The sequence below is a fragment of the Mastigoproctus giganteus genome, chromosome 2 (genome assembly GCF_048544385.1).
Source record: "Mastigoproctus giganteus isolate SK-2022 chromosome 2, ASM4854438v1, whole genome shotgun sequence".
Lineage (NCBI taxonomy): Eukaryota > Metazoa > Arthropoda > Arachnida > Uropygi > Thelyphonidae > Mastigoproctus > Mastigoproctus giganteus.
In genome coordinates this window covers 242,273,350-242,298,577 of record NC_143576.1, presented here as the reverse complement: position 1 = coordinate 242,298,577, position 25,228 = coordinate 242,273,350, and the positions used below count along the sequence as shown (strand labels likewise).

General features: G+C 37.0%; 1 protein-coding gene across 1 annotated transcript in view; it reads left to right on the top strand.

Annotated features, from left to right (window-relative positions):
- Positions 1-25,228, top strand: part of LOC150090314 (salivary peroxidase/catechol oxidase-like) — a 47,724-nt gene that overhangs the window by 8,819 nt on the left and 13,677 nt on the right. Inside the window, exons 3-10 of the mRNA XM_090389796.1 lie at positions 212-375; positions 774-903; positions 7,578-7,804; positions 12,375-12,542; positions 16,827-16,982; positions 17,268-17,375; positions 17,593-17,706; positions 23,105-23,240. Coding sequence (XP_090245922.1) covers positions 212-375; positions 774-903; positions 7,578-7,804; positions 12,375-12,542; positions 16,827-16,982; positions 17,268-17,375; positions 17,593-17,706; positions 23,105-23,240 — 1,203 coding nt within the window. The remainder of the gene's footprint in view (positions 1-211; positions 376-773; positions 904-7,577; positions 7,805-12,374; positions 12,543-16,826; positions 16,983-17,267; positions 17,376-17,592; positions 17,707-23,104; positions 23,241-25,228) is intronic.

The window sequence follows — 25,228 nt, the reverse complement described above, 5'->3', positions numbered from 1 at the left end:
TTAGTAAATGTCATTGACTAAAGCGTACTCTATAAAGCTTCTTTATAAATAAAAAAATACACGTTAAAAATAAAATGAAAAAAGGAGCAGATAAATAAAATTATAATGAATTTCAAAAGGGTCGGGGGAAAAGATAAAAATGGAGAGAGAGAGAGAGAGATCACGTTTATAAAAACAGAAAGTAAACGATCATTTCAAATTTATTTTCTAGAGCATGTCTTCTACTGACCATAGTCATTTTCCTTATGAGACAACTGGCAGCACAAAAGTTATCACAAAGACAAAAAAGAGATGCCGAGGAAATAACTGCCGAAGATGTCGAAGAAGCTTTTGTGTACGCTAAAAATAAACTTGCTGAACTAGACGCAGAAACATGTGAGTCGCAAACCGTAATAACAGATGTTAATATAATTAGATTCATCTTAATTCGCGATGCGTTTTGAATAGGAGAGTTTTATTTCCAAATTCTACACGGTATTGTTTTTTTAAATTATTGCACTTGTAGAAAACCTTAAATTCTCAAATAAAAATACACATACTGTACTTTTTGTGCAATTCAAGGGCTATTTTGTTAGAACAGGATATTCTAATAATTTTACTATAATAACAACCGTATTAAAACACTCCTATTTGAGTTTTTTTTTTCCTTGGGGAATGGGGAAAGGACTTCTCTAGAGAAGTTCTTTCCTTTCTTTGTAAAAATTTGGGGTTAAATAAATATAGATTTTTTTGTTCCTCCTCAAATTTTTAAAGTAAAACATGTCTCCCTGTAGATGCAGGAGGCCCACTCACTAATAAAGCAGCCGAAAGACACCAAATTCTCCAAAAATCGAATCCAACTTCAGGAAATTTGAATGAAATCGCCCATGTGTTCCTGTTTGCAACCGAAAAGTTGCAAGAAAAGTAAGTGGGTAGAGTTTATTTTGGCAAAAAAAAGTTTAATTTTTTTTTTGAAATGTTTATTAACGTTTCCGATATTATTAACCTCCATTGAATTTTCATCACCCTGAATAAGATCACAAATTACGCACATTTTGTTTTGTTTGTTCGTTTGTCTGGATCGTTCAACTGCTTTATGTTTTTTATTTTATTTTAAGGTAACGGTATTCATTGACTCTAGACGAATATACGTCTATACAAAATAAAAGGTATATGAATATAAATGTGCATTCAAAAGACAATCATTGGTCGTTAGGTCTTATTGAGATTAATGGTTCACTTGATAGCAGAAGAACTGAGCAAATTGTGGATGGACACTTGAAGGAATTTGGTTTGAACTTGGATGAGGATATTGTTGCCTGCACCACCGATGGAGCAGCAATGATGATTAAGTTTGGCAAGCAAATTACGCCTAATCATCAACAATGAATAGCCCATTGTATGCATCTGTCAGTTATAGATGTACTTTATGAAAAAACAATCATTTATGGTACCACAGTCTCTGAGTCTCCCAAAGACAATGAAGAAAGTAATGATGATGAAGAAGTTGAAAAAAGATAGCAAGGCATGCTTTATCAAACCGACTTTACCGATGAGCTCATTTATTTCTTAAATCCGATGGCCAATATTGCACAAACTATTAACAAAGTCAGAAAAATTTGCAAGCTTTTTCGAAAATCGCCTACCAAAAATGACATATTACAAAATTTTGTTAAAGCAAAATTTAATGGGAAAGAATATAAACTTATATTAGATTGCAAAACTAGATGGGATAGCACATTCTATATGATTGAGAGATTTTTGAAATTGAAAAATTTCATTCCATATGCTCTATGTGCAGTACTGTCAACTGAAGCTGTGTCTGACGATGACTGGAAAACACTTGAATTGCTACATGAAACTTTGCGACCTGTTGAAATGATTCTGAAGGCTATAACCTCAGAAGATACAGACTTACTTAAAGCAGAGTCTTCAATAGAATTTCTGCTTGCTAAGCTTGATACAGCAGAAAACCCATTTACTTTAAAGTTTCACCAAAGCCTTTTGCAGCGTTACAATGCAAGACGAAATTGCCAACTGTGGCTTTGCTGAGATATCTACACAACCCCAAAAAGTTTAGGAAAGAAGATTCAGATTCAAGAACTTTTGATTTTCCAAGTAAGCAAGTTTTGAAAAAGCGTGCTGAAGAGATTTATCAGAGATTATTTGCAAAACATTCCGAAGGAGTCTTAGCGTTGAATGAAGAAACTGAAAATAAACGAACTGTTCTTTTAGAAGAAAACAAAGACTCGTCTAGTTCCGATGTTGGAGATACACTCATGCGAGAGTATTGTAGTGTAATAAAGAGATTAACTGAAGAGCCTTCAAAATATCCGAGTGAATTGGAAATCAGCAAAGAATTTAAAATTTTGGAGGCAACTAGCAGTATAAATGAAAAGCTGGAGAAAGTTTATAGAGCACTGATGACCATTAAACCAACAAGTGTCCAATCTGACAGAGTGTTTTCGATCACTGGTCTCTTTAACACAAAAATAAGGTCAAGTCTATCAGGAAAAATGCTTAATATACTGTGTTTTTAAAGGATCATTTTCAGAAAAAAGCTGAGCAATAAATAGCAAAGTAATTTCCCCAAGCTGTTTTTTTTCACATTATTTTTATTTATTTATTTATTTATTATTATTATTATTATTATTATTATTATTATTATTATAGTGCTTATTATTTTTTTTTTACTATACAAGAAGATAGTTTTTATTCAAAGGATTTGAATACAATTTGTAATTTTGTATAATCTCAAGCTGGTTACTTTTTTTGGAACATTTTAATTTTTTTATTTTTTTTTACTATAAGAGGTGATAGATTTTGTTTAAAAGATTTGATTACGATTTGTACAATCTACCCAAGATAAAATAAATACCTGTGTTATAAGCTTTTAATTATTTTCCCTAAGTCTGAGAAAATCGGTTTTAAAACCGGTTTTAAGAGTAAACTGCGGTTAAACTCGGTTTTGAAATTTCTCGGTTTTATGCAAGCCCTAGTACCAACCACCGGATTCTTAACTATTTTTATTTTACTATAACTCTAACTCTCTGCTTTGTTTTTTAACTTGTCATCTCTTATTTCTGTTATAAAATGGAATTTCTCAATGGATTAAATTAGCTTCACCGAAGCTGCGTATTCTTATGCAAATTTCTTCTGTTCTATGCAGCAATTACTCTGTTCTTGCAACTTTTATTCTTTGCCATTAGTTCCGTTATGTTAACACTTACAATTCAAATCTTCAAACATTTATAGCTCATATTAACTTCAATATCACACAATATACTAAGTAGTTACTGTCTTAAATTCGCACTATTAATCTAACCTTAACACTTTCTTAAAAAGTGTTCCACTTTCTTAAAAAGTTATAGCTAACCTTAAAGTTAAAAAAAAATTCTATTCTCTATTTACTCTTCAGTTATGAGCAATTATCTATTTTCTGTGAAAATTACTCATTTCTATGTATATTCTGAACTAGTTCATCACAAACGTTCTCGAAGTTCAGCCATGTGTCTCTCATAATTGCATATTAAATCCTAAAAGCATTTCTGCTGGATTTAGCTGCACTTCATCTGCATATTGCATGATGTGTCTGAAACACCTTGCTGATAGATATGCTTCAGACTGTTTGCAATGAAATAGGATTTGCAGCACAACTTTTCCACTTTGAAACATTAGTGATCCACCGCTTCGATAAGGAAATTATAAAATCCTCCAGGACTTGTTACAAATTCTGTCTGAAGGAAAGGCCCATTCGGCCTATAGATGATGGAGTTGGAAATTCATCAGAACTTGAGAAACATATTGATTCTGGATATTTTTCATGTGTCAATAACTGTCTGGAATTAAACGATTAAATATTTCATTTAACGTTGTTTTAGAAAATCTGGAGTGAGCTACTGGGTTCAATTGTTCAGAATTTATAATGAGGAAACTAAGGCTGTGAGGCTCCCGTAGTTTTGTTTTTATTAATTGCGTGTGTGCCATTGTTGTTTTTCTGTTCTGTAGTATGAAAATCTCAAGTTTGTTGGAAAAAACGGTTACAAACTCAATGAAGCAGTTTCAAAAACTCGACCTGTGATTCGACCTGATGAGGTAACAGAGAATTGCATCGATGGATACTGACTAGGACCTGCAAGTAGTGCAACCTTAATCACAAGAGCATCGATTCTTATATGACTATAAGTATCTGAACGATAAATTATGCCATTTAAGATTAAATCGGTTTAGAAGGACAGATTGAGTTGCTTATCTTGTTTGAAAAGAAAGGAAAAATTATTATAATAGTCCAGATAAAATTCCACATGAATTTTTGGGGAAAAAGTCTAAACATTTTAATGCCTCAAATTCTACATTTTTTAAATTGTCCTTTACAACAGGTATTTAACCTTCTGCATTCAAATCTTGTTTTAGCTCCCCTATTAACAAAAAGGATGCTAAAGACAAACTTACCAATTATAGGCCGATCATTGTACTAAACTTCCTGACTCAGATATTGGACTCAATACTCTGTCACAAAATTTCTGCTTTTTTAGACACCTTCTTTTCCCACAACAACACAGTTTGTGAAAAGGAGGATCCAAAACAACTAATTTGCTAACCTTTTGGCAGTATGTCCCTCTGTCCGTGTCCCCTTATGGGTAGCACAGTTGGAAGAATCGCAGTCCTCCCCACACCAGTTGAAAACGACCTGAGTTATGGTACCGTCGATGACGTGAGGAATTTTTATGGGCCTTTTTCACAACGTGGCTAAATTAATCGGTCTCAGGCAATGGTAGCAAGGTTTTTTCTCCCGGAAACTCGGGTTTTTCGTCCAGCAAACAAAAAATCGACTTCAGAACACACGCAATTTACAGATAAGGAGCAATATGGCTTTAGTCGCCGATGCTCCTAAAATCTTACTACAACAGCAATCTCTGTCCATGATGAAGGTCACAGAGTGGACGTAATTTATTTCTGATTTATCCCGTGAATTTGATTGCGTTAACCAGGATTTCTTATACAAAAGTTATATGCTTATGGGCTTAGAAACCCATTACTTTCTTGGATAAAAAAGTTATCTTTACTGTCGTATTTACAGAGTTATAGTTAATAATACTATCTTTGTCTTTCACATTAAGCGTAGGAGTTTCTCAAGGGTTACCCTTATGGCCTATGCTATTTAACATATATATAAATGATTTAGCCTATGCGTCCAATTAAACAGACGTACAATTTTTTTGCTTATGAGGAAGGTAAGCGTGACAAAATTCCGCGTAATGACTTTCTCAGATCCTTATATTTGTAGTCCACACACACTATTTTATTAATTAGGAAACTTTACCTAGAGTAACTTCTTGTAAAGATCTAGGAGTAACTTCCCATCAAAATGTACCTTTGCCAAACGCATAATGGTGTTATTCGAGCCGGCTGCCAATTAACCGGATTATTGAAACGCTTTTCTTTTTACCTTTGGTTCATCCACGCTGTATAATATCCTTTATGCAACTCTGGTGCTGTCTGGACTGGAATTTGCCGCCCTTATTTGGCCACCGCATTCCAGAACATTGATCTCGAAACTTGAAAAAGTCCAGAGGCACGCCATTAAGCAGTTGAGAAGTTAGATGGCAAGATCAGATATTGTAAAGATCGATACGATTAATATTTGGAGAAACGTAATCTCCAGCTTCTATCTAAACGAACAATGATTGATTTTTACATAAACTTCCATTTTTTCCATAAACTTCTCCGCAATAAGGTTTCGTGCTCCAACACATTACAACAGATTAATTTTCATGTACCTGGAAGACTTACAAGAAATAAGACTTTATTATTAAATTCAGAAGAGATTTTGGAAGGCTAAACCTAATAAACACAATTTTAAACATAATACCTTAGATCTAGATCATTTCCTATATCTGATGGCGCACTATGGCCATAGATGCCCATGCACCTAAAAATTTCTCAAACAAACAAACAAACAAACCTACATCTGATTTCTTTTAACTATTATAAATCTGCTTAAAATTGATTAAATCTACATTTTATTCTAGATTTATCTTTTATCCCTAACTCATAATTTCACAGATGTGGCCCACAGAATATCACATAAGTAAATCGAACAAAGTGCATTTTAACTCCCAGCTTTATTCTTAATGGGGCATTTCACTGCAGTGCCCTTTTTCACGTTCTGATGTTTTTACCATTTATCAATCGTAATTTATTTATTAATTGTATTTTAATATTAATGATATTTTATCTTCATTGCGCATTTTGCCATTTTAAGTATACTTTACTTTTGAATCTTATTTGTTTTAACTATTTTGTATTTGTTTAGATTACTTTTGATTGTTTCATGCATGCAGTGTTAAAAGGGTATTGCCCTGTTTTGTACGTAAATAAAATTAAAAAAAAAAAAAAAGATAATTAAAAATTGAATCTGCTATAAAGTCGGGGCTGTACATTTTCAAGACGGTAAAAACGTCTAGAAAACTTCCGGGCAAAAAATAACTCACCTGCTCCTAAGACCAATAAATTGAGTCACGCTTGGAAGTTCTTCATATCGGTGATGGAATTCGACCCCGACATTTACAATGAGGTTAACGTTCAATAAAGCTCTGTTTTATTCTACATTTGAAGATAAGCTATCATAAAATACAGAAAGGTTTCTCCGGGATTAGGACCAGGCGAAATCAGCAGATGTGCCGCCTTTTCTACAAACTAAATTATTCTTAGTTTATTTAAATTACATGTAGGTTTGCAAGGTCTTAAACCGTAGGCTGGCGGTTTTGGTTAGGAATTTTCTTTTTATTATAATTGTGACACGCTCTTCATTCATGCTGACGATACACTGAATAAAGAAGAGCATGAAGTTAAGTAAATGTGTTATATGGCAGTCGTAGTTAGCGAGAAATTGCAAATACAATAAGCCTATCAACCCACCTTATGAAGAAGGTATTAGTCGTGTTATGGTATGGTGTGGTTTCTGGAAGGGCAGAATAATTATCCCATCCTTTTTTTCTTTGAACGCAGTGGCAGGAAAAGTATATCCTGACATATTGCAGAACGAAACTTTTACAGGCATTCCCGATGTGTAGGACAAATATCTGGAATATATTTCCCGCTTTATATCCACTTTTCCTAGCAGGTATCTTGCTGAAAAACATGCCGTGCAAATCCGCTCAGACAACAGCTAAACGAATAGTCTCCTCAGAATTGGATTTGAAGCGAGGATCAATGAACTGGTCTCAACCATAATCCTCTGACATTAAACCCCTAGAGTTTTACTTGCCAGGATATATCCAAAGCGTATGTGGAAAAATAGGCAATATCAAGCATCTTAAAAAACGAACTGTTATTGCATGCCGAGAGATCATACCGAAAATAATTCATATTGTTCTCCAAGACAGAAAAAAAACAAAAAAAATTTCATTACTGTGTTTATTTTACAGTATTTTTAAAAATTCCCTTCATAATGATAATGATATTTAACATTGTAATTCGGATAATGACATTATTATTTATATTTTGTATTATTGGAATTACTTCTTCCAACTGAATTCAACATATGCAACTGATCAGGTATGTTTTCTTTAACTTTATTTGATTTCTGTTTGTAGATATAACGTATCGGCTGATGAAATCAGTGCTGTGGATAACCCTTCGCTATATTCCGGACCCACTGCTAATGAGATTTACCAGGAGTGTGTCGGCCAATTTAATGGAACTTGTGACCCTACGTACCCGTACAGAACAGCAGATGGAAGTTGTAACAATCTGCAGAATCCCACCTGGGGTCAAGCCGGATCATGTTATGTTCGGTTCTTACCAGCAGATTATAATGATGGTGAGTTTCATGTGATTAAGCAATTATTATAGCAAAAATTAAAAGAAATTATTAGGAACCTCTGATTTGAGCTTGATTTTTTTTCCCAGAGAATTTGTTATTACTATGCGAAAAAAGTTTGTACTAAACGTTACCCTACCAAAAGTAATGTAACAGCTCTCTGTGATTGGAGGAAAGTGCATTGGATATAGAATATATGCAAAAAAATTAACTATAAAGGAGAGCAGCACGCCGCGCTAGAAAGAATCAACGGGATAAGACTTTTCCACGACTCATCCTTTTGAAATCAGTTCACTCGTTTTCTGTGACAGGATAAATCGTGAGAATAAGTTAATGGACTTTCAGAGCGGTTTGAAAATGTTAGGCGTGTTTAGCCGATGTCTGTCGATGTCGAGGCCACCGTAGCCTAGAGGTCAGGCGCGTGGGTGCATAAGTACACGTGCCTTGAGTGACCGGGGTTCAAGCCCGTGACAGCTGAATAAGGTGCTGTTTCTTGTATTCTGTCTATCTTGTGAACTCCTACCGTTTGGTCGTCCCGGAATATAAACAGAAAATTTATTTATTATGATATTGAGCATTGGCTAAATATCAGTGGTATGAAAAATCTTAGAGGTAATGATTAAACGTTCAATCCAGGGACATAGAAATCGCATTCTGAAGAACATACATGGTTTTGTTAAGGGAAAATCATGTTTAACTACTCTAGTAAATAAACTATTTTGACACAGTTACTCATGAGCTGGATGTAGAGAACAATTTCGACACAGTTTATTTCAGTTTATTTGGAATTTAGCAAAGCATTTGACTTAGTCCCTCATGGTAGGTTACTGTATAATTTGGAACATGTTGGGATTACTGGAAAGGTTCTAAGATGGCTGCATGGCAGAAGGCAAAGAGTTGTGGTAAATGGGTATTCTTCAGATTGGTGTAACGCCAGAAGTGAGGTCCCCCAAAGATTGCTTCTTGGACCAGTTGTTTCTGATCCTCATAAACGACGTCGAACGAAGGGATAGAAGGCATGATGTCAAAATTTGCAGATGACGTAAGGATTAGTAGGATCGTTAATGATCAGTACCAAGCAGCGCTCCTTCAGGATGACCTGAACAGACTTTAAGAATGGTCAGAAAAGTGGCAGCTAAGGTCTGCAAGCAAGGTATTACACTTGGAGAACAGCAGCCCAAAATAAATTATACACTTGGTGGAACTGAATTAAAGCCAGAGGGATCTGGAAAATTACGATACAGGCGGAAATGAAGTTTTCTGAGCAGTGTAAAGAGGCAGCCAGAAAGCCCATGGTGTCCTATTGATAATTCATCGAACATTATCCTATAGAGATAGTGAGGTCATAATTCCATTGCATGAGGCAATTGTAAGACTCTATTTGAAATACCATTTCCAAGTATGGAGACATCTCAAAAAAGACCGGGCTTCTTTAAAGGGTCCAAAGGCTAGCAGCTCACATCGTGAGATCGGCAGAAGAACTACCGTTCGAGGAAAGATTCCGATTATGTGGGCTATATTGTAGGAAGTATTCTTTTAGGCAGCGAGTCGTTGATTACTGAAACAAATTGCCTTCGCAGGTAGTTGAAGCGGATAGCTTGAAGAAATTCAAAGATCAACTGGACAGTTACTTTCATGAGGAGGTAAGTGCATAATTGGTTGTTTTCTATCTTTGTTTTTTTTTTTTTTTTTGTCCGGTGCATCAAATGCCTATGACTTCCTTCCTAACACTAATGTGTTGTCCCAAATACAGATTTTGCAAGTGGCAATGTTATGGTGTGGAAGTGACATGTGAGGTGTTTCGATTCCCACCTCGGGCTTGGATCAAAGTACTGCAAAAACCTTGGGAGGTGCAATATGGCCACAGAAGCCGATGCGCCAACAACTACCAAATCAAAAAAAAAAAAAAAAAAAAATGTGAGGTGTAATCAAATAGTTTTGGTCCTGACTATTCAACTAAATTTGAATTTATGTTCCCTGGTGCTGAAATCCTTTATGCAAGATACTTTCACCTTTATTCATTTAAAAAAAAAAAAAAGTTCCTGTTTATACTCGGGCACGACGACCACCAGGTCAGTAGAATTTACAATAAATCATCGATACAAATGTAATCATACAAATGTAATCATATTTAGCAGTCACGGGCTTGAACCACGGTCCATTCAAAGTGCACGTGCTATTGCATTCTCGCTCCTGACCACTCTGCTACGTCATCTCAGAACCTTATATGCCTCAATTAGGTTCCCTCTAAATACGCCTGGTTGGTTTCCAGCTCTGCAGCCCACATACAAAGGGTACTAGGAAAGTTTTGCAATACAGCTTTGTTTATTTAATTTTTTCAAAGTAATTTCCTCTACAATCAATAAACCTCTCCATCCTCCGAAACCAATCTTTAAACCAGTTCTGCCAAGTTTCACTAGGGAGTAAAGCACACTCGTTGTCCCAAGCCTGTAGAAGGTCCTCATCACTGGAAAACCGCCTCCCTTTTAGCTTCATTTTCACATGCGGGAACAGTGCAAAGTCGCAGGGAGCAAGGTCTGAACTGTAGGGAGGGTGCTCGAGAAGTTTCAGTCCTGTCGTGGTCAAATATTCGGTGTAAACTCAAAGTATAATGCAGTTGTATACAACACAATGTACAAAGAATATATAGGGGGAAAACTGAAAAGTTAGTAAGCCATCTTCATGTAAAATTATATTGACATGATGGCTTGCCTTAATGGCTTGCGGCATTAAGGGGAGCTTCGAGGAGAAGGATCAGGGATAGGGAAGTACAACTTAAGGATGCAGTGTCTGTATTCCCTGTCACAAGAAAATTTATTAAGGCCAGCATCCAAAGAGTGGGCTCATGAGAGTATCTGAAAAGGCAGAAAACTGTCGAATAGATGGAGACAGCTGAGATGTGGGCACAGAGTTGGATTCGCTCTGAGGAGGCTGAGAGACTCTCCAAGCGCACAAGTACCAGAATGGTCGTGCCGAAATCTTGCCAATGATTATTTTTACAGTCGTAGTAAGGGTTTTCAATCTAATCAGCGTGGGGAGCCTGTGAAGTTTTATAAAACTGGCCATTTCAGCTGTTCTTAATTGTGGAGGAAGTTTATGTTTGTTTATGGCCCATTTTAAGAGCCAAAACTCAGTAGAAAAATGGGATCGAATTGTGCTAGGGGCAACAAATGCCCATAACTCTGTAGCATATAAAAGCGGAGATTATACTGTCTGTGGTTTTTATATATCTTCTGGTAGTTGTGACTTCATTAATACATTTGTATATACTTATACGAGTGCCCTTTTGTAGATCTCGCTAATTTTTGCATGTGATCTTTCAAGATATGTGGTCGCCAAACTTGGATACAGTATTCCAGATGTCATCTAACAATTGCCTTATAAACTGGGATTATTAGCACAGAAAACAGCTAATTCTCGCATCGAAATGTTTTACGGAATTGACGCATGCTGCTGATCCATACTTTGTTTCTTTCTTTATTACTGGTGAGGAATTGTGGGTGTATGGTCATGACTCGGAAAAATAGTCCTGGTCCTCTAAATGGCCTGTGCGGTAGCACAGTGGTATCGTCGTCGTCCTCCCCACACTGGGTGAAAAAGGCACGGGTTCGAATCCCGTCGATGACGCGTGGAACTTTTATGGGCTTGTTTCACTCCGTGGCTGAGTTAGTCGGTCTCAGGCGTAGATGGCAAGGTTTTTCCCCAGAAACTGGGATTTTTTCGTCCAGCAAAACAGGCAAACCAAGAACACAGGCAATTTACAGACACACTACATATGGGTATATGAATAACTTTCTGGGTGACTCTAATGTAATAGTTAATAGTTCGTCCTCTCAAAGGAAGACACCTTCTCCTAGGCCCATATATAATCTCAATCAAATGTAAAGTTCATATTTACCGTATGTTCTGATTGAGAGATCATTGTTCTTTATGATTTTGTCCGTTCTATGGCGACTGCGCGTTTCTATTTGGAGAAAACAGGTGGATAATGCTTCACGGAATTGGCGTTTGCATCATGATAACATACCTGCCCACTTGGCGCTACCCCTTCAAAAGTTTCTAGCGAAGTACTCCAACACGGTGGTCCCCATAATCGCCATATAGAGCAGAATTTACTCCTTTTGATTTCATTTTAAGTTTCCTATGCTTAAAAACCCTCTTGAAGGTCACAGATTTTCGACAGCTGTGGAAATTATTCTGAACACTGTACAAGAACTAGTGCTAATTCCAAAAGAAGCCAGAAGAATACATCCAGAAGTTGCAGAAAAATTTAAATCTGTGTATATTGTTCTAAAGAGAATACTTTGAAACAGATCCATCCGAAAAGCCATTATTTACTTCAAGGAAACCACCAATTAATTAAATACATTCTTCTCAGGTGTACTACAAAGCACTTTGTTAACCAGTTACTTCTTCCCACCCATCTATTTACCTCCTTATATTATTTAATGAAAAAAAATTAATATTTATTTGCTGAATATACTTTCTTATATAACTTTCTACATGTGTTCGTTTACTTTATTAGAATTCATTTTCCAAATGGCACTCTAATAATACTCCCAAATTTCAGGAATTGAAACATTTCGGAGATCAGTGAGTGGAGCAGAGCTTCCGAACGCCCGCTATATTTGCCAAACAATTTGTCCAGATGTGAATAGGCCAGTCCGACATACTCACTTTCTCATGCAGTTCGGCCAATTCATAAGCCACGACATCAATTTTACACCCGTACAAACAGGTAAGTAGTCAATTCTTTGATTAATTAGTGACTTCAAACTGCTTAGTTGTGCATTAAATAGTGCCCATTCGAAATCCCATCCCAGGGCAGTTATTAGCCGCTGCATTAAATCACAAGGCGATTCCTTGTGTTTTGTTAATGAAAGTTATTCCATAAACGTTTAACTACTAAATTTTAGAAGATCACCTTGTGGAACTACGTTCTGCATCTCTTTCATCTCTCTGAAATGGACGGCTGGACTCTGTGCTTCAAGAACTGAATATTTTTAATAGATTAGATACACATATATGAATAAACGTTCAGTTATCCTTAATAATATTAATTACGGTTATAATTATTAATTATGAGTATTATTAGTGTTAATTTGAAATATGCATCCGAAAAGTATTTGGCCATCTTTTAAAATGAATGTTTATTAGGTAAACACTTGAGTACCCATATTTTGGCCTTTGATTACATTTTCGGTAGAATACCAGCTTTAGAGTTTATAGTAGAATGTACAGTAATTGATATTTAACGTTTCTTCCATCAGAAAAGTAGCAAGCCTATTATTTTGCTCTAAGCAAAAATAATGAATGATTCCAGTTCAAATCACGAAAAACAGTTTCGCACCATTACATCTATATATGTAATTATATATGTTTTTCAAACTTTACTGTAATTCGCTCTGGTAATAATATTCCATTTGCATTGATCAACCCTGCATTTACCTGTAATTCGACCAGGCAAAAAAGACCTGGGTTCGAATCCCATCACTGACGTGGGGGAATTTTTATTGGCTTTTTGTTTTACAACGTGGCTGAGTTAGTCGGTTTCAGGCGAGAACTCCACCGATTTCCCTTCTGGAAACTCGGGTTTTTCGTTCGGCAAACAATTAAAGATAAAATATACTGACGCCCCAGAGCTGTTGCTGCTTTGTCACTTAACGCCTCATAGCCTTAATTGCTTTGGCACTTAAAGCACGCACGCATGCACATAACTGTGATTAGAACATTGTATAGTTCGACTTACTACTCCTTCTTTCCACCGTTCCAAAGTCCAACGAAGATGGGAAAAGCATTATTCCAATGTCATTTAATATCGTTGAAGCACATATGCTGACTTGTTAGCTGTACTGAATCATGGAAACGAAACAGGTTTTCTATTCTGTTTATACTCTGGAAATTAATCCGTTTTAACAAGAACACAGTATTAATCGTATTTATGTGGAGATCACTAAACATTTCAGTGAGACCAAATAATTTTAACAAATATAACCACTAAACGAGAAATGAGAAATGTCCAAGAAAATAATTTGAATTAAACATTTTGTACCAATAAAAAGGTATTATAGAGAACAGATCAAATTGCATGCCAAAAGAACCTTACTGGCAGATAAGAAAATGGTATGACTATAAATTATTATCGGACCCTGAAGCCTACAATAAATATAAATTAGTTTATAATATAGATACTCAGGGAGTTAGGTATGCTAAAGTAGATTATGACTTCTTAAGACTTCTCATAATCTTGTCTTCTCAATAATCATAATCTTAATATTAAGTCCTTAAGAAAGTAAAGAACGTACTAAGGAATTCTTCTTTTGTCAGCAGCAATCCTACTGGTCCAACTAACATCTCTGGTAACGGTAACGAAGATTCTAAACTGGTTGCTAATAAGATAAATAAATAACTTGCACCAACAGTCATATGTGATGGAGTTTTTAAACTTAGATATATCAATACCTTAGCCAGTAACTGGAAGTTGATTGGTTTTAGGATAACTGAAATAGGACTATCAGCAAAGATATTACATTTAAAAGTGAACACGATATCAGGAATCCATACAATGGTACTAAAGGAAGCAGAAAAAGGGTAGGGCAAACCTTCAACTATTAAAATAAGAAAATTCTGGGTCAGTCCTTACAGATTGGACAAATACTGTAGCTCTCTTGTCCACAACGGTGGTTCAAAAAGTGAAGTAAGTAGTTATAGACGAGTAGGTTTGGCTTCTAGCCAGGAAAAATTATGGAGTCCTTTAAGAAAGCAGTACCGAATCATCTGGAACAAGGAATAGAATTATAAGGGAATGGCAGCATGGCTTTTTAAATAAGGAAAGAAATGCCTGAATAACTTAAGTAGCTACTGCGAGGCAGCCAATAAAGATACTGGATGTAAAGAATACGAGTAACTTGTAATCTCGACATAATTTACTTAGATTGTTACTTAGATCCGTTTCCGAACTCCAGGACATCCTTCTGTCCAGCTGGATATCTAAGTGGACAGTAGATGTCCGCAGATATCCAAGATATCTGAGGACACTTTCCGCAGTCTCGTGAGGTTGCAGCTACGCCAGGTGCTTTACGACATGAGAAGCTAATGTTGCTTCTGCAGCCAATGTTTTCTCTTCCTTTGGAGTGTCTTTGATAGCAAACACTGCATCTAATTTTCTTAGATGCAGTGTTTGCTATCAAAGGCCGTTTGCTATTCTGGCCGTTTTTAGGGGGCTTCTGTGTTTCGATTATCACAAATGTTGTTCCAAATCAGCCTTTCTTCTATTAGCTATATGAAATTGTCCCCAGGAATACGTCACAAAATGCTTCCTTGAGTGCGTAAACTCGACCGACGAGCGAACCACAGACATCATGGATATCGGAATTCGCCTCAGAGTTTCCCGACGTGGTATTATACTACCTAACCTACTCATTATTCATCAGATAGAAAACTTTATGAAGAAAAACGTAACATTTAGTTAGCTGATATTGTAATGTTCTAATGTTAATTTAAAAAAAAAGAGTACGCTTGGTATCAAAATGTGAAAAGTAAGCGTACACAATTTTAGGACATCAAAAAGAGTACGCCCGTTAACCCTAATTTCAGGAGGAAAGCAAATGTTTTAATGAAGCTGTGTTCACAATTCAAAGAATAGTACGATTATATTTTGTAGTTTCTACTTTCAATAAAAAGTGTACTTCTCCAAAACAATGGAAAGAGTTGCTCAAACTTTAGAGGAAACAAGATAGTAGTCGAATGGTCCAGCGCAAAAGTGCAGCGGCACATGTGGGCGGACCGTGATTCAAGCACACGTGGCTGCTAAATATGGTAAAACAATTGCATTCATTGTCAAAATGATTAAGTGTAAACTCCTCTGACCTAATGGTCTTGATGGGGTAAATTGACCTAATGGTCTTGACGGGGTAAATTGACCTAATGGTCTTGATGGGGTAAATTGACCTAATGGTCTTGACGGGGTAAATTGACCTAATGGTCTTGATAGGGTAAATTGACCTAATGGTCTTGACAAGACCATTTTAGAAGTTTTGTCATTTTGTTATTCGTTGAAAACGTGAATCTTTGGAATCTAAAGAGGAGAGTAAGACGATGGTACCGGTAAGGGTGACCAACAGCGAACTTCACGTTAGCGTTAGCCTCGTTTTTTTAGACACATTAGCTTGTTGTCTTCACCATGTCTGTCTATCCCTATGTAATAACTTAACTCCTAGTGGATGGAGTTAAGTTATACACCACATATTGTAACTGAAGCGCTATACAGTATACTGGGTGTGTCTCATGCGCTTGTTGGAGAAATGAGTGGACAATGTAGTGGATGCGCAGAAACTAAACATTCGCGCTTTCTGCATAAAATTCGTTGCTTTTTGCTTTTTTTTTCTTATAAGTGACGAATTATTACTATTTGCTTAAGTGCCTGAAATATAACGAAGCCAACGTACATTAAATAATTTATTTTTTTATGAAAAGAAATCCTCACATTCACTGAAGTGTTAAAGGAAACTTTACATACTTCTTAATATATCAAAGGGAATTACTGGATGTCAACAAATTTTATCTTGTTTAGTTGAATTTAAAATTCTGTTTAATCTTCAGATATAAACAGAAGGCTACTAAATAATTGTTAAGGTGAGACGGGGCGAAGTGGAGTTTGGTTTGACCTTAAGGAATATTTATAACTGCAATGGTTTTGTGGTGAGGATTTTTGTTAATAGTTAATTTTGTTGTGCAACTGGTACAGTGGAACTTTGAAACTAATTGCAAGGATGGCCGAGACGGAGAATTTGCGAAAATCGATGGCAGAATTGGATAGGCACTTTTTGGCGATGGAAATTATACGATATACGTAATTATACGAGTTTGTTTTTTTAATTTTTTGACAGATGCAAAATACGTTCGCTTCATTGTATAATTGTCATTTTAATACTAATTAATACATACAGGTTAATTAAGATACTGTAATCAAGGCAAGTGAATACCAGCATTATATCTCAGTTTCCTACACTTTTTTTTACAGATAACAATGAACTGATTACTTGTTGCCCAGAACAGCCTGATCAAAATCCAGAATGTGCTCCAATTCAAGTCGCTGCAAATGATGCGTTTTACTCTCAGTATGGTATAACATGTATTGATTTCGTTCGTTCTGATATATGTCCGACATGCGAGTTGGGTAAGTTATCCAGAAATCATCACTTTCTTTCTGATATCATTTCATGCAGGCTTTTGTATAATGAACTGGTATACTGTTTGGAGAATACTAATGTTTTAATTCATAAAACTCTATGGTTAGGAAACTTGCTAGCAGAATAATCTTTCAGCAACCGGTTAAACTTGCGAATATTGAGTTACTGTATTCCTAACATCTATTGCAATTTCAATATCCTTATTGATAATGTTCAAAATAAACAAGATCACTGTAAAAACTGATTGATGAAAATAACTTTGATCTCTACAGGTAGCCCAAGACTTCAGATCGATCAAATAACGATGTTCATCGATGCTTCAACAGTGTATGGAAGTTTAGAGGAAGAAACCAGTTCACTACGACAAGACAACGGAGCAGGTAAGCAATTGATACTCGTATTTCAAGCAATGTACTAAGTAAGAAGCATAAATTCTGATTCTTTCAAAATTCTCTCTTACTTTATTTTTGATGTTATTCATATATTTTTATATTATTATTTATATATAATAACATTGAGCTGGTGGGAGGGGGAAATTCATCTCGATCTCCTCTAATTAACAAAAAAAAATTCACCGCCGAACTTTATTTTTTTTAGGGTATTTGCTGGTTGTCACAGACAGTAATGGCGAAGAAATTTTACCTCCTAGTAATGAAGTTAATAATGATGGATGCAGCCGTCCTCAAACCAATGAAATCTGCTTCCGGGCTGGTAAGTTCTCTGGCAACAAATGTCGCAGAGATTATTGCGAATAATTTGGAATAAAAGTATATTCTTAAAATAAACGCTAATAACGATGGACAATGAAGTATGGTAACAGAAAAAGCTTACAAAATATGAGTAGTGATAATAAAATAATAAAGTGAGGTAAAGAGAACAAAAGAGCCTAAACTATTTAAAATCTACACTAGGTGCTCAAAAGTTACATTCAAATGCAAAGCACAAAAGCGCGAATAAAACTTTAAAATTCAAATAAAAAACAGAAACCAAACATTCGTAATCCATAAAACGAAATAATCTCTTCCTAATCCTCCCTTGTGGATAGCACAGTAGTTACAATCTCCGCCATTCCACGCCATGAGGAATAGGCAAGGGTTTGAATCCCGCCTCGACAGTAAGAATTTTTTTTTTCGACTCTTTCTTCACAGCGTAGCCGAGTTAGTGGACATAGTGTTTTTGTCAAGCGGTTCCTGTGGTTCCCCACAAATCCGCGTTGAGTACTCTGTGATGTATACAACGTTGCAAGGCCAGTCAGTATGGGTTATGTGTGAGGAGTGTGTTGTTTGACTGCCTCTTAGTTACTAGGAGGGACGATCACCATGGAAGGAGCCTTTCAGCATCCGTCCACCGGCACGAGGAGCCGGGCCAGGAAGGTAGAAGGAACGTCTGACGGGTTCACTGCCCACTTGCAAAGCTAGAGAGGAGAGAGGCCAAGTTAGAGGAACGGAGTGAGTTGGACAGGAAAGGTAAGAAAAGAGGAAGAAAGCAAGGGTAGGCAGAGCGGAAAGCTACTCCCAGCAGAGGGCCAATCGGCCAGATGATCTCACACCTGTCAGTTGACCAGCGTCAGCAGAGCCCCTTCGATGAGGATTCATCGAGGGTGGTTAAAATCCCGCCTGGGGAGTATCCCAGGCCAGCAAAAGCGCCCGAAAGCATCTAATCCCACCCCGATGGAGAGGCGGCGTCAGCAAAGGAGCTTCACGGAGAAGAGGTGAAGGCAGGAATCCCATTGGTTTATTCCCTGCAGAGAGAAGTGTCGGCGTCGGCAAGAATCTCTGGTGGAAGCTGTGTCAAGGGAAGTTGAGAGTCACCCGGTGAAGTCTTCTAGGAGCAGCAGAGAACATGTTGGAGCATTGCAGGGGAAAATGAAGTTACTGTGGATGGACAGGAATAAAAAAAAAATAATAATAATAATAAAAAAAATGAGACAGCTCTCGAATGGCCACATAATAGAAACTTGGCGGCGTGATTGCAATGGTGGAACCTGTGAAGTAGAGAATTATTACTAGGTTTGGTTGACATGGCTGATAAGTTATTTAATTTCTGGTGTGATTGGCAGTGGGGAAGCTAGTCGACAGAATGAGCTGCGGTAGTCATAGGTGTGCCAGTTGGTGGTTGTGTGTGATAGCGGCGTCTGTTGAAGACAGCGGTGGCATAAGTCGAGAATGCTTTGTAGGCTTCTTCTGATTCCAATACCCTAGCCTCTGGATGGATTGTCGGTGCATTGATATGGTATATATATGTATGTATGTTTGCGTATATATGAGAAAAACCAATATATATATATATATTTATCTAATTATTTTATTTTTATTTTTTTTTGTTATCTTAGTTAATTATTTTTATTCTTTTCTTTCTCTTCCTTTCGGGTTTTTTTTTTTTTTTTTATCTCTGGAGTGGGCCCCAGAGAAGGAATTTTTTTTTTTTTTTGTCTCATACTCTGAGACCATAGGTGTCCCGTCTACTGGAACTGGTCCACCTTCCCGTGATGTGGACGAGTACCCAGAATCATCTGTCCAGGTGATTGATGCTTTTGGTAGCCAAGTGGCCAGAACATAACAACAGAACACACACATAATACACACAAACCGACGTCACACACATATCTGGCCCATTTGTAGTGATACTGTTCTTCACAGAGATACGAGGCGGAGTTGAACTGACGTTCTAGGAGCCGCCCCTTACATAAAAACATGTCAACACATGTCATATCAGTGCATTGAGGGCCAGAAGAAGATAGTTGCGGTGGTCAAGATAGATCGGACAAGAGTGCATCACGTGGTTCCAGTCCTCTGACTCTCCACAGATGCAAAAAGCATCCTCAGCCAGACCAATGTCGAGAAGACGCCTTTTAAATGATCCATGACCAGTCAAAAGAAAGGACGTGTAGACGTTAGGGTAGAACCAGTTGCAACGTCGTTTGTTGAGGAAGGTGACATCCTGAATAAAGAGTTTAGTAATTTCACCTGTTGATGAGCTATTCCATCGTGTCTGCTATAGGGAAACCAGTTCAGTCCACACAAGGGTCATCTCATGTTTGATGTTAGTGTCTGTACGCGATTTAATGGTGAGTATTTCAACCTCTTTATTCTTCTTGATGGCATGAGAGAGGCCGAAGTATATGACATGGAGATCTAGGGGTAAGCATCCAGTAAGAACTTGTAGTGCAGCGGTTGACGTGGTTCGACATGCACGAGTCATTTGCAGCATCATAAGCCGCTGTACCTGAAGGATCAGACGTTGCATTCTTACTATCGTCATCCTGTTATACCAAACTGTGGTGCCATGTGTGACAATGAATAAATACAGCTGTGTAAAGATGTAAAACCCAGCCTTTGAGGCCCCAGTCTTTGCGGGTGAAGCGTGCCAGCATGGCAATATAGGCTTTAATTTTCTCTTTGATGGAACAGAGAGGGAACATTCAAGGAATTACTCATAGAAGCTACTAGGCTTTTCAGACCAATTAAGAAATACTTTTCAAGGTAAAGGCTTAAATTGATATCGGATGAACTGATGAAACTTGTGGCAAAGAAGAAAAATACATTGGGCGCATATAAATTATCAGACGACACAGAAGCCTATGAGATAAAGTGGTAGGTAATCAAGTGACAAAGGAGGTTAGGTAAGCGAAGGCAGATTACGAGAAATCTTCGACGAAGGATGCAAATAAAAACAACAAAAACTTCTTTACTTATGTAAACACAAGAAGAAAGAGAAAAATCAAATTGGTCCATTGATATCGGTGGTTCGACTATTGTTGATTATGTTCAGGTTAATGGCAAAATGAATGAGTAGTTTTCATCTAAATTCACACATGAGGAATAATTTAAGGAAGTGGAGGCCAAAAATTCATTAAACCCTAACAGGGAAGAAAAATTGTTGAAATTTAACATAAGAAAGGCACCTGATATGGATGAGATCTATCTAATGTATAAAGATAAAGATTTCTTCTAAGGGAGGCAACAAAGTAAGCAAACCCTTAGGTATAATTATGGGAGCACCCTTGGATTCAGGGGAACCCCCACAGAACGAAGATGTGCTAATGTATCCCCAATTCACAAATGGAAATAAAAGGGTGAGAAGAGTAATTACATACCTGTTAGTTTAACTTCTATTCAATGGAAAATGATGGAGTCACTGGCAAAGGAAATAGTGCAGGATTTCGGGAAAACTTTTGATACCGTTGCACATAAAATACTGCTGTACAAATTGGAGCAGGGTGGCATTAAGAGCAAGTTGCTACTATGGATAAAAGGATGATTGAGTGGGAGAAGACAGAGAGTGGCAATCAATGGATACTGCTGTTCGTAGACTAATATTATTAGTGGGATTCCCCAGGATTTGGCGTTAGGCCCGATGTTGTTTTCTATATTTATTAATGACATTTACGAAGGCATATTAGGTTTAATGTCCAAGTTTAAAGATGATACAAAGGTTACAAGGTAGTTAATGTGTTACTTCAACAGGATCTAGACAAGTTAGGTAGATAAGCTAAGAAATGGCAGTTGAAGTTTTAACATTGACAAATGCAAAGTACTGCATAATGGTAACAGTAAATTCGGAGTAATCTATCAACTATGTGGTACTACACACATGGAAGTGTAAAATAAAAAGACCTGGGGGTAATTATGCACTCGGATATGAAGTTCCCTAAGCAATGTAGACAGGCTGTAGTGTAGCTCATGGGGTGGGTCTTGTCAATGATATACAGGAATTTTTCTAGCAGGGATAAGGATGTGATTATCCCTTTGTATAAGGCAATGGTCATCAAGCCGCGCCTTGAGTACTCTATACAGGTCTGGAAGCCTCATTTTAGGAAGGATATAGAACTGCTGGAAAAAGTACAGAGAAGGGCAACGAGATTGGTGAGGGGCCAAGGGGTTGTTCTTACCAAGAAAGGCTTAAGTTCTGGAAATTGCAGCGTCTGGAGACTTGGCACCTGCGAAGTGATCTGATTGAGGTGTATAAGGCCTTGAATGGATTGAGCAAGCTCAATGCTGATGGGATTCGTCCACTTGCTCAGACTACACACATGAGGGAGCACAGATTGAAAATTTCCACTGAAAATGTGGAAATTTACCTTTAGCCAGCGGGTGGTTGATTGTTGAAACAAACTTCCATCTTTGGTTTGTAAGTCAACAGCTAAATAAATAAATAAAACAAGCTAGAACTAATCAAACTATTGGAGGGGATGAATAGATGAAATGTGAAATGGGAGGTGTCGTTTTTTTTTTTTTTTTTTTTGGCTGATGCTGTAAGCTTGCTTTCTTGCATCATTTGATACTACTAATGTTAATGCCAATGCTAAACTGCGAGGCGCTAGGAAGACTTCAGAGGACAACAACTTTCTGCAGAACTTGCTGGATCTACAGGAGAGTTGGTATCCAAGTCTACAGGCTACAGAAGGCTTCATGCGAGGATATACTATACACAAAAGTGTTCGCCTGAATTTGTGCTGAGCGCAGGTCGGATATACCCAGGAGAAGTGATCCGTGGTGCTCTTCACTGATGAGTCGATATACAGTCTTCAGTCGAATTCCAGACTCATTTTCATCTTGAAGGAGCGATGAATCTCATATTCAATAGCACCGAATTTGCGGAAACACATTCCGAAGACTCATTTTCATCTGGAAGGAGCGATGAATCATATTCCATAGCACCGAATTTGCGGAAAGAAACATGTTAAAAAATTCTAACATCTGGTTTCTTTAATTTGATTCGGTTCTGGAATTAAGTTTTAAACCTCGTAAATCAGATTTTAATAGCAAATTAAAACAAAAGCAGAATGGTTTGTTGTCACTTGGCATTCACTAAAAATCCAGAAAAATTATGATTAGGTAATTATCTCTTGTCACTCCCTAAAAATCCGGAAAAACTGTGATAAGATGGGTGTGCGATACTGTCATGTCAACCTATTTCCAGAATATCATGACAAAACCTTAACGAATGACAACGCTACTGGTTCTTGCGGTCAGGGCCAAAAGTAAAATATACAAACCCACCTTAATAAGCCACCGTAAGCCACCTTAAATCGCGATGCAGAAGCATTGCTTTATTGTTACATTAAAATGTCTTCAATGTTCCACACTCATTTTTAATTTTTGAATAGGTGACGCAAGAGTGAACCAGCAGAGAATGCTCACATGCGTGCACACTTTGTTTCATCGGGCACACAACATTATTGCCAGACGATTTGCAACTCTTAGGCCATCTTGGACTGCTGAAAGAACATTTCAAGAGACAAAGTAAGTTCCTTTTACCAAAAAAAAAAAATTGGAATAAATGTAGGGCTGTGTCGGATTTTATGATTCTTCCATATTGTACATTTCTTTCATGTTCTTGATTCTGCAGTTGAGTCTACTATACGATTCTTCTCTGTATGTACCCCCATACCTACAGTCTATTTTGTAAATAGGACCTCTAGGGTTGTTGGAGTTATTGGACTGTTGTTTTAGGATCTTATCTTGAAAACGGTGGTAATTCCATATTTTGTTGCTTCTTTTGCTAGTTTTATACTGATTGTTGGTATGTAAGGTATGCATATGGTGGTTCTTCTGTCCCTGCTAGGTTGGGGTTGTGTGTCTTGGAGATGTCTTGGAGATGTCTTCTTAAGCGTCCTGTAAACTTCCATAATTAGCCCTGGGGGTTTTCTGGTGAACAGAATATCTAGGAAAGAAATGCTGCTATTGTTTTATGTTTCCATTTTCAATTTGATTCTTTAATGATGGTTGTTCAGAGCTTCAAAAAATTTTGTAGGTTTTCTATTCGGTGGTTCCAGGTTGCTATTATAACGCCAACATACCTGCTCCAGTTTTTTTTTTAGTCTGGTTTTCCAGGAATTCTTCTAATTTTGATACAAATATTTCTGCAATGAGTGGATAGAGGGAATTTCCCATCTGAGGCCAGAAAGTTGCATATATAACCCTCTGTTAAATGAGAAGTACGGTTTTCCTATTAAAAGATCTATGAAATCTAATATTTCTGAGGCTGGTAGGAAGGAGTCTTGAATATCCTAGATATATGTGGCTGTCTATTGCTTCAAGGAGGCATGTTTTGGCTTCTTCCAGTGGTATGGTGGTAAACATAGAGTCCACGTGGAAGGACACCAAGATATCGTCATTGTTGACTTCCACATTCTTAAGTCTGAAAAGTATGTCTTGGCTGTTTTTAACGATCTCTGGTTCTTTGGTACTATCCGAGAGAGACGTTGTGTTAACCATTTTGATATTTTCTTCCCGGGTTGAAGTCTACTACTGATAATAGGCTGGCAGGGAAACCTGGTTCTGCTACCCATATGCAGTACCTGGCATTTGTCAATGTTAAACTTCAACTATCATTTCTCATCTCATCTGCCTAAGTATTTTAAACATTGTTGCAGTAGCTTATCCTGATTACTGTCATACCCTCAACCATATGATGGTGGAGAGTATTAGAAAGAATAAGATTAGTAAACTAATTCTGTATAAACAGTATTTCAGGAAATTTTGTAATTTGTAGACAGTTTTTAAAAGAAAGAAGTCTATGCAGTGTTTAGAGGAACAGCTGAGCCGTGTAAAATTGAAGTAATTTTAAATAATCAGATTAATTAGAATTAATGTAAATAAAGTATTACGTAAATATTGTAAAGTGTACGTATATTGTATAGAAAAGATTATATAATTACGCGAGATGCAGCAAATGATTAAAAAACTGATGGAAACCGCTGACACTAACCAATATAGAGCTTTTCATGTAATAGTACGTGAAATTTATATTACGAGGGAAAACGTAAGGGAAGCTATTAACTCTTTCCCCAGTAGAAAAGTTCCGCTAGGTAGCGGAGATGACAGCAGTGTATGATTTGTGCTCAGTATTTTTATCTATTTTCACATAAATTATTAGTCATTTAATATATATAATTGATACTGAGAGAAAGCGCTTGACTCCCTCTTTCCGAATATACCAACAGAAGAGGAAATTAATGTCCAGGTAAAGTTTTATTAATGATTTTCCGCATGCATATGCCCTGCTATTTCACCTCCGTACCCCTGGAAGTATCCCTCAAGGTCGAGCTAAAGTCAGAAAGTAACTGTCCTTCAACTGTCAACCCTTTCCTGGAGGACTGAAAAATTCAGTTCGTTATTATAGTCTCATACACTTTATCCTTTAGCATGTTAAAAACAACTATCGGATTCACCGAAACAGACGTGCAGCGTTTGTAAGAGCGCAAATAAAAACACCATCAATTGTTCAC